The 11,242-nt window shown below is 38.9% G+C and overlaps 1 protein-coding gene across 1 annotated transcript; it reads left to right on the top strand.

Annotated features, from left to right (window-relative positions):
* The first annotated feature begins 903 nt into the window (after window positions 1-903).
* LOC115825094 (UDP-glucuronosyltransferase 2C1) lies at window positions 904-3,777 on the top strand. The gene is made up of 2 exons (XM_030788862.1): window positions 904-949; window positions 1,598-3,777. The coding sequence occupies exon 2, from the start codon at window positions 1,625-1,627 to the stop codon at window positions 3,215-3,217; it is 1,593 nt and encodes a 530-aa protein (XP_030644722.1). The 5' UTR covers window positions 904-949; window positions 1,598-1,624; the 3' UTR covers window positions 3,218-3,777.
* The last annotated feature ends 7,465 nt before the right edge of the window (window positions 3,778-11,242 follow it).

Raw genomic sequence — 11,242 nt, forward strand, 5'->3', positions numbered from 1 at the left:
AGAAAAAACAAGCATAGTAAACTACTCCAATGCTGTCAGTCAAGTGCATGCTGCATTTTTTAACAATTCAGCTTGGCGGTTTTACTGATGGCTGCCGTAGTAGCACTAGGCTAAAAAAGACCTACACATGTAGGAGACTATTTGGTGAAAGTTCACCATTAAGATGTGAAGGATGCATCGTTTGTGTGTGTGTGTTTGTGTGTGTGTTTGTGTGTGAGAAAAAGAGAGAGAGACAGAGTTCATGTCTTTAATGAAGGGTTTTGTGTTTTGCCGCTATTCCCCAATAAAGAACACCGTTTGGAGCAATTCGTCTGTTTATTTAGTAGCCTAGACCTAGACACTATTAGGCTAACATACAACAGACTATGTGAGAATAGTGTCAGGCCCTTCTAGTTGAGCTCCTGGCACTCATGGAATATGTGCCAGACACTAAAACTGTTCTAGCAGCTTGTGGTGGCTTAACACCCTATTAAGACAATTTAGGATGTGATTTTGCTGTTACCCATGTTTCTAGTACTGCACTTGCAATTGAAAGGCTTTGTGAACAATTTTACTGTATAGGCAATTTACAATTTACAATTTAGTTATTTGGCAGACGCTTTTTACCAAAGCGACTTACAATTGGTGCATCAGTCGGATTCCTAATAACTTCAACAGAGATCATAATAAGACTGAGCGTCAAATTGCCCTTTCGCATTGCGCCCCTGGAATACTTTTACAAACAGAAATACAAGACAAAGGTTTTTTTTTTTTTTTTTTTTTCCTCTAGGGAAGGGAGGTTAGGCATTGGGGGACAGGTGTAGGCACATGAGACTGCATTTACACTTAGATTACCTTTATACAGCATGACTGGTGTTATCTCAAGTGAACTTTGGACAGATGGTAAAACACTATAATGCAGTTCAAAGCCAATCTGCCTCACTTGCAGCAGAAAGCACAGAGAAACCGGGTAAGCAGTTGTACAATAATTTCTTTCCTGGCATATTTTAGCCATCTTGCCAGATTCTATCATGAAGCAGTTATAACATATTTGTGAAAGGTAGAGATTATACAATTAATATTTTGTTATATTTATCTATTGCCATACAGGCATTTGGCTTGTCAATGTCTCTCCTTTATATATAAATGCACTGGTATTTACCTTGAATTTTTCATGACATTTTGGTAGCCTCCTTGTTGATAAATTCTTAATGTGTGAGTTTTTGTCTGGGATTGTGTCTGAGATTTCTAGAAAATGTAAACAGTGCCCATGGTTTCTCCTTAAATTCTCCTTGAGAGACTCAGAGTCATAAAGAGTAAGAGTAAGACTGGTCAACAACTTGGACACTGGATAGTTTTCTCAGACAAATAATCTTAAATACATCTAATTGGCATCTCAGTCACACCTCCATAAACACAAGCAGATCATATATCTGGCAACTAAGAAGTCAGTATTCTTTTTAAAACTTGTAGCCATTCACTAATTTGGCATGGTACAATCAAATGGAGAGACAGTGTGAATAATTTTGGTGAATGTATTCTTGTCACTGAACTTGTCTGATATGAGTGATTTTACTTTTTTAAATGTGCTGAACGATCAATGACTTTTTGACTTCAGGGTTTCCTCTCTTATGCTCTGTGAAGAATGGCCATAAATGGAGGGATCCCACTGGTTCTTGCTTGCTGCATCTGGCTACTTCCTAATGGTTGTGACAGCAGCAGTAGAATCTTGGTGGTTCCTTTGGATGGCAGTCACTGGGTCAATATGGAGATCATCCTGAAGGAACTCCATTCTCGTGGCCATAATCTGACAGTAATGCTTTCTGCCAAAAGTTGGTACATTCCAGTTAAGTCCCCATTCTACACCTCTATAGTAATGAAGTCCCTGGAGGATGACATTGATCTGACCTTTTATGACGATATGTTGAAACGGAATCTCAAGTACCGGAAGATGGGTTCCTTTTTAAGCTTCATCTTCCAGCAGTGGGATCTAACCTCCATGTTTGCCATGGGTCATGGCATTCTTAGTAAAGCAGCTGCTGAAATATTTGACGACCAGGTCTTCATGGCACAGCTCAGAGATGCCAAATATGACCTGGTACTTACTGACCCAGGTCTTCCAATTGGGGTTCTCTTTGCCCACTACCTTAACCTACCCATGGTCTTCAATGTACGCTGGATCAACATAGGAGACAGCCACTTCACTTTTGCCCCCTCCCCGGTCTCTTACATCCCGTTAACACTCACTGGGCTCTCTGACAGGATGAACTTTCAGCAGAGGATTGTGAACATGATCTATTACATTATCAGTGTCCTTCAACAGCACCTGGTCCTTGATCCTCCTTACAGGGAGCTGCTTGAACGACACTTCCCCCCTGGATCAAGTATGCTCTCCATGCAGCATGCAGCAGACATTTGGCTACTGCGAGCAGATTTTGTCTTTGAGTTTCCTCGCCCCACGATGCCTAATGTGGTCTACGTGGGCGGCTTCCAGTGCAAACCATCCAAACCACTCTCTGCTGAGCTGGAGGAGTTTGTCCAGGGCTCAGGAGAGCATGGGCTGATTGTCATGTCATTAGGAACACTGATCTCATCCCTCCCACAAGAGATTACAGAGGCCATAGCTGCTGCCTTTGCTGAACTCCCACAGAGAGTGGTGTGGAGGTACATAGGTGTTAGGCCCTCCACACTTGGCAACAATACCTTACTGGTAGAATGGTTTCCTCAGAATGACCTGTTGGGTCACCCCAAGACCAAAGCATTTGTGGCTCATGGAGGCACTAATGGCATGTATGAGGCAGTCTATCATGGCATCCCTGTTTTGGGTTTGCCACTCCTCTTTGATCAGTATGACAATGTCCTCCGTCTTCAGGTTCGAGGAGCAGCTCGGGTAGTTGAGGTGGCTACACTCACTAAAGATGAGTTCCTGGATGCACTTAGGGACATCCTGGAGAACCCTTCATACCGTAACAATATGCAAAGGCTCTCCCGTTTGCACCGTGACCGTTCCATGTCCCCTATGGATAGTGCCATCTTCTGGATTGAGTATGTCATCAGGCACAAGGGAGCGCCCCACCTGCGCACTGAAGCTTATAAACTGCCTTGGTACTCTTATCACAGTTTGGATGTAGCAGCACTGTTGCTGGTCCTCATCGGAACCTCACTATGGGTTTCTTTTACTGTCTGTAGGATACTCTGCTGTAAGTTCTCAAGTAAGAAGAAGCAGAAGCAGAATTAAACTATTTTACACTTAAGACAATGTCATTACCTTCAAATAAGCAATCAAAACCCCATACAAACCAACAGTGCACAGTAAATACAGCAATTTCACCCTTTCCCTCTTAGTGAATTTTATCTGGTTGAACACAGCTTTAAATATCATTTGATCAGTTTAACCTCCAAACCTATTATGGTTTCAAGTATTTGATTTGACAATAGCACCGGCTGATCCTTTTCTTTTTCATTAAAATGTAATTACTTCATCAAACAAAGGTTGAACTCATTTGGAGTGTTTCGACTCCATGTTAAATGTGTTCTGTCCATACTTTGTGTATAAAGGCTGGGTTGTCTCTCTGCTCCTCTTTTGCCTGTTTTTCCATGTATTAATTCTATGATAATTGTATTATTGTAATAATCTTGTTATTGAATTAGTCTGTACTTTTAATAGTTCATTTTGGTATATATGCAGGAATTCACAGTCAAAAAGAATTGGCTGATAATGCTAGTGAGGTGAGATCTGTTGGTGAATGACAAGCAACTTTGTTTCAGTGTGGACAATAAAAACAAACATCAAAAACAGTTGAATAGCTATAGCCTGACAGCATTTATTAAATGGAAGCATCTTTAAACAGTGCTTAAACATAATCAGTCATGATTACCATGATATATAACATGAATGGAAGAATTAGAGGAATGAGTTATTTTCAAAAGACTCAGAAATTACTTTGTAGCCATAATTTATAATTATGATGTTGGAAACCCTTCATCATTTGAACTATCATTAAAAACACCAGGGCACTTCCAGAATGAAGAGAATAGTGGAATTCTATCATTATAGCCCATAGATTTATTAATCGTTGACCACCGGTTTACTTGAAATTACTAGATATTGGTTTTGAAATTTCTTCATATATAGGCTTCATGCAAGGAATAGTCAAACAAATACTGTTATCATCCATAGCTGTTTTGAAGACCACTGTTTAATGTTGCTCATTTTCACACATACTGATATTATCATGAGGACTACCTGAAGCCAGTTTCATAGTTAATTGTTTTGGTTCAAAATTAATAAGCTCTGTACTTTTTGAAACTTTTTTTTTTTTTTTTTTGCAATTTGCATGCTACACAGAAATAACAGGATATTCCTTAATTTAAAAAAGACAATGTATTTATGCAGTAGTCATCCATAATAATGAACACCGCCACAAGCTAATGCCTCACTATGTACTACTACACAAAATTTAATTTCACAGCAATTTCCCTTTCAGTCTCTGCAATGCTAACACAGTTGACAGAATGAGCTACATAAAGTGCAGCACCAAGAGTTATTGCTTAGCCATCGAGGACAGAGGTTTGGATACAGAATCACATCACACTGATATTCATTACTCCAGTCAAGGTAATATATAACGTAATTCATATGGATATTAGAATACAGTTCAGTACAATGAAAACTAAAGATTAATAAAACAAAATCTGTATGTAAATTTGGCTTTGCTTCAATGACTTAAGAGGGCTCATCTAAAACTAGGCTTTCCACAGGTTACATTATTTCTATTCAGTAAGGCAAAACACAATCCAAGGAACAATATAAAGTCATCTCAGCATGAAATGAAAGAAGATAAAATGAAAGGAGAGAGACAGCGTTCTCCAACCCCTGATTACACATCTGTGAGCACCTGCCCCTGAGTTTGTCAACCCATAATGGAGGACACACCAGTGTCACCTCTTCTGACACCAATAGTTCAACATAAGACTCAAAGATTTCCACAAGTATTCCATCAATCCACATTTTATACAGTAACTCATTCGACAAGGCTCATTGATTTTGTCTATCCCCAAAAAGTCTCTGGGTGCAGAGATACACTTCATAACACTTTATGTCTGCTTTTTGGCATACGATGTCCTATCTCTCCTGTGTCAACAGATCAAACCATAATGAAATGAATACCTTTCCAGTTACTGACATATGTCTTTTGTTTTCCATCTTTTTTGCAAGCCAGTCAGCTGGAATTGGCCTCAAAAGTCAGAATTAATTGGATAGATTTGTCAGGCAGCATATATTCCTGTTTTGACGAGTAAGCTGCTAACAAACTGTCAAATGCTCTCAATCTGTGTGGTCCCTGTGTGGCCTACCCACTGTCACCTTCTGCGTCACCATTGGGAAATGATCACTGTTATGTTATACAGCAGTTGGACAAAATAATGGAAAGATGTGGTATTTGAAGACCTGTAAATTTGCTGACGTTTAGACATTAATACGATTCTCACTGATATGTTAATCTTATGTATATGCACTGCAGACATCCTGAGCTTTATGTTTTACCCAAGATTTTTCCTTCTGTAGAGGTCTGCATATTCATATAAGTCAAAATGTGTGACCTTTCAGACTTCAAAAGAGGGCAAATTGTAGGAGCTCGAAAAACTGCTGAGTTGTTTAACGTATCAAGAGGAACTGTTTCTACAGTCATGATAGCACACCAAAAACTAGGGAAAACTAGTTGTGGGAAGCGTAACTCTGGACAGAAGTAAAAACACTGTGAACGTGACTGCAGAGCACTAAAATGTATCAACCAAAACAGTTCATTGAGAGCTCAATGCAGCTGGATACCATGGAAGGTCTGCCATTGCCAAACCTTTTCTTTTCCCCATCAATGTTTGAAAACGCCTGAAATGGTGCAAAGACCATCAGAAGTGGACAATGGACCAGTGGAAGAATGTCATCTTCTCTGACAAATAATCCTTCTTGCTTTTTCCTTGTTCAGGACGAATTTATGTATAGAGGAAGCCAAAATGAGCCCTTGATTTTGATTGCCTGACCCCAACCATTAAGCATGGAGGCAGTTCTGTGATGGTTTGGGCCACAATATCGTGGCATTCTTTTGGTCCTGTGTTAGCACTGCGTGGTAGGGTTACCTCTAAAGAGTATTTGTCAATTTTGGGTGACCAAATTGACCCAGTGGTCCATACACTCTATCCAAACCATGGTGCCATCTTTCAAGACAATAATGCGCCAGTGCACACTGCTAAAACCATTAAAGACTGGCATGAAGAGGACAACAGTAAAGTTGAACACTTGGATTGGCCCCCACAATCACCAGATCGTAACATAATCGAAAATCTCTGGTATATTTTGGAGCGGCAAGTAAGGAGCCACTTCCCTCCACCATCATCTCTGAAAGAGCTGAAACAGGTTTTGCTTCAGGAATGGATTAAAATTCCCTTAGCCACTGAAGCAGTTATTGCTGCCAAAGGAGGACCAATTCGATATTACATAATAAAACTGTTTAATGAGGTGTTTCCATTATTTTGTCCAACCCCAGTATGTCTCCATGTGTTGGTAATAGTACCGTTTTGCATTATATTTTACAATACAGAGAGTGACAATGGGTTTCATTTTAGTTGTGTTGTGTTACAAGAAAAGCTCCATTCCCAGCTTTAGTGCTGTTGTGCCGTGATTGTCAAACACCTCATACCCTCCATTTGTTACCAAAGTTATTTATTTGCTCAAAATAATTCTGCAGCGGGTATTATGACATTAAAGAACAGGTTTGTCAATCAAGCCTGTGTATCCTGGCAGACATACTACTCTACTGGTGCCCACTCAAAAATGGCTGAATATTCAGTTGGTTAAATATGCTCATGCCCATGACTCAAACTTTCCTGCTCTGTTGTACCCACATGTATATGTGCCCCACAGCCTCCATTGCAAATAACATGACTCAGACCTCTTCCGTCATATCCAGGTGAGGCTGAACAGTCAAAATAAACGTATATAAACGTGGACAACCAGCTGAAAAATATTACTTCATTACCAAGCTTGGAATTGAAATTAAAAAAAAGGAATATAGACTACCAGTCACAAAAGTGAAATGAAATTGTTGTCACATTGGGAATGGTTGCTCATGCTCACCCTCCTGTCCATCCATATTTATTGACATGCATCCCAATTAGTATGACTGTATGAAAATAATTGTTAAATTTGTGAAAGATAGGCAAAACATGTTAGGCCTACAAATCTACTACTGTACATATCATCATTCTTAAGTTTCAAACATGCTGAATTAAAAACGCTAAAAACGTCTCATATCCCTTTTCAGGTCAGATTGATTGTTTGTTTTCGTGAACAGCTGAATGGTGCGTCGCTTTAAATGTTGCTGCTGCAAGGAATTGTTGGACACCATTATCTCCTTTCCTTTGGAAAAGGATGGCCTAGTGCACCCTATGCTAAAGGAGATATGAAAGGAAGCATTGAAGCACCTTTCCTTAGCATTTAGAGAATTCAACCAGTTCTTATCATGGCTGCCACTTAGATACTTCTGGGTCATTTCACTCAGTTAGGAACCTTCCTAAGCAAAAAAGACTATTCGGATGCACCCCCAGTCTCTAATCTGGACCAAGAAAAAGATCTACTTTAACTATTTCATTGTACCAGCTGTTATCGTTAAATTCTGTACACAGCCACCTACAGTTTTGGAGTAGAAGAGCATGCCATTATGTTGATCCCACATAAGATTTTTAAAGTTTTAATACGGTATATTTGCCATTTTAGGAAGGTCATGCAGTCAAAAATTAGTCCTTATTGGACCCTGGAAGTAAACACTAACTCAGATGGCAATACACCGGGAAAAGTTGGGACGGTGTGGAAAATGCAAATAAAAAAAGGAGTGATTTCTAAATTTACTTTGACTTGTATTTCATTACAGACATTATGAACACAAGATATTTTATGTTTTGTCTGATCAACTTCATTTCTTTTGTAAATATACATCCATTCCTTCCATTTACACCTTCAACATATTCCAAAAAGGGTTGGGACAGGAGCAATTCAGGGCTTATAATGAGTTAAAATAATTAAATAATGATTTGATATGAAACAGGTGATGTCAACAGGTGATTATAGTCATGATTAGAAGCAAAAATGGGCCAAGGATTGCCAGTTTGCCAACAAATGCGTGAGAACATTATTGAAGCGTTTAAAAACAATGTTCCTCAAAGGAAGATAGGAGGAGGGTTTGGATATTTTACCTTTTATGATGTAAAACACAATTAAAAGATTCAAGGAATCTGGAGGAATTTCAATGTGTAAAGGGCACGGTGCAAGCCTAAGCCGAATAACTGTGCTCTCCGATCCCTCAAATGGCACTGCATCAAGAACAGTCACTCATCTATAAGCGATATAACAACATGGGCTCAGGATTACTTTGGTAAACCTTTGTCAAGCACTACAATACCTAGTTACATCCACAAATGCCAGTTAAAACTTTACTGTGCCAAAAAGAAGCCTTATGTTAACCGTGTCCAGAAGCACCATTGACTTCTCTTGGCTCGGAGGCATCTGGGATGGACCCTCACACAGTGGAAACGTCTACTGTGGTCAGACGAATCAGTATTTCTGGTCTTTTTTGGAAGAAATGGATGATGTATGCTCTGGCCCAAAGAGGAAAAGGACCATCCAGACTGTTACCAGCAAGAAGTCCAAAAGCCATGTTCTGTCATGGTACGGGGTTGTCAGTGCCCATGGAAAAGGTAACTTACACTTGTGTGATGGCACCATTAATGCCAAAAAGTACATAGATTTTGGAGCAATGTATTCTGCCTTCAAGGTGACATCTTTTAGAGGGACGCCCATGCATATTTCAACAAGACGATGCAAAACCATATTCTGCACACTTTAAGGTGTGGCTGTGGAAGAGGAGGGTGCGGGCGCTGGACTGGCCTGCCTGCGGTCCCGACCTGTCCCCAGTAGAGAATGTGTGGTATATTTTGAAATACAAAATGCAACAACGAAGACCCTGTACTATTGCACACCATAAAACTTGTTTGCAGAAAGAATGGGACAATTACACCTGAAACACCTCATCACTTTGTCTTTAGTCCCTAAATGTTTTGTGAAAAGAAATGGCAACATTACAAAGTGGTAAATGCTTGTCCCAACTTTTTTGAATTGTTGCAAGAATCAAAACAAGTGTTTACAAGTGTTTATTTTGAAATAAATAAAATTCATGAAGTAAAAAAATAGTGTGCTGTTTTCAATGTAATACAGGTCAAAGAATTTTTCAAGTCACTGTTCAGTTTTAATTTTAATTCAACATACTGTCCCAACTTTTTATGATTAGGGGCTGTGGCTAAAACAAAGTGGATGTTTCTGCTTGTTCACTGGGTTGGAGTCAGATTTAAAATAGTCAGATTAAGTAATATTGTGTGAACAATGAACTATCTGCATGATAACTTGTGAAATAAGAGTAATAATTTTCACAGCATTTCAATGCTTAAGTTTTACATCATTTCATCTCCCCATCACTGCAGAGGAGAGACATGGTAGTCTATACCCTACCTGATCAGCAAGGGACTTCAAGCAGTGAGGAATAGAAATACTTGGGAATTTCAGATGACGAAATCAGGGAGAAAAGGTATTAAAAGGCACAAGAAATAGGTCACAATGGTGTGGCATCATTACCATGTTTTCATGCAGTCGACTCACAAGGAGTCAGACAGGAGAGCAGACAATAAGCATCAAGATTAAAAAACAAGACCACTATTTAAACGTAATCCTCTTTCACAGACTATTGGGCCATTGTGCACCTATGAGAAGCTGATTAACCATGGTGAATTATATCAGGAGAAATATTTTTGTTTCTTGGTGTTGGTGAGCTGATGCCAGATCCCAGGATGGGTGAGATGTCTGCTTCTGTGCTACTGGGGTATTTTATATTGTATCAGAATACATTCTGAAGCAACTATCCCCATCCTTGATGCATTACAATGTCAAATGAAATAAATGATCTGTACTGTTATCACACAGCAATGCTTTTCTTTCGTCAGAATAAAAGGCAATTCCTCAGTCTGATTCAAATTTGACCCGCAGTTTGGGAAGGAAAAATGCTATAGCTTTGCTTCCAAGGGGCTCATTTTTTCATGATTTCTGTCATAACCACTTGAGTGAGTAAAGGATCTTCCTGATTTCACATTTTGCTTGGTCAACCTTTTTTTAAATTTGCTTCGGGCATTCCAAAATGGACATGTTTTTGATCACTGAGATTATAATCTAACCACTGATTCGAAATGCTTTGCAACATCAAATGTTTTTAAATCAAGTGCAGTGCCTTGTAACTCATTTTCTCAACTTTATTGAAACTTCTCTGAATTTAACATCTTAGGTTCACAGTTTAACAGAAATGTTCAGATTTTTGCATGAACTGAGATCTCTTCTGATGTTCAAAATCATTTTAGTTCAGTAATCAGGACATTTTTACTCCAACCACACATATCAGAAAATCAATGATTTATTTGTATTTGATGATTAGGTTTGGTGTTAAAGACTGGGGAAAAAAAACAATGATGGAGAGGTCCTTTGCTATTAAAAAAATCTCCTGTTTAAGTTTCTTTTATCATGACATCTAGAGCAACCTGCTCATAAAGGCCTACTTGTACTGGTTTCCTGAGCACATATATATATATATATATATATATATATATATATATATATATATATGTATGTATGTATGTCTTAAACTCCATGCATCCTTTGCAGAGCCTGATGTGTTGAGACTTGACACTGACATCAAGTTTAACGTGAAGATCATTAATATTCATGGAACAATTCTTGAATTTACAATCTCTCTGATCTTTGACTCCAATCTGTGCCTCAGATATTATTTGTAACAAGCAGATCCATGGAGCAACCATTTACCCCTGTTTTTTAAGCAGATAGGAGAACAAGACAGTGAGTAGAACAAGGTAATCGACTCTGTCTATGCCCTGAGATCGCCTTGTCGGGTTTATTGTTGAGCATGAGAGGCCTGTAAAGAGGCCAGTTAAAGGGATAAGCCAGTCTAATCCAAACCCAATCCTTAGCTTCCCTCCCAGGGCTTCCAAAATCTATTCTCATGTACTGTTTCCTTTCAGTTCTCATAGCACTGCTTAGTCAAGAAAACAAAAGATTGGTTAATTCCCTTGGGCAAAATGTATTAATCACATGATTATGTACTCATAAGATCTCACAATAATTCACAAAACTTTGTGCACCAGGTCAAATGTTGTT

Source organism: Chanos chanos, chromosome 1 (genome assembly GCF_902362185.1).
Source record: "Chanos chanos chromosome 1, fChaCha1.1, whole genome shotgun sequence".
Taxonomy (NCBI): Eukaryota; Metazoa; Chordata; class Actinopteri; order Gonorynchiformes; family Chanidae; genus Chanos; species Chanos chanos.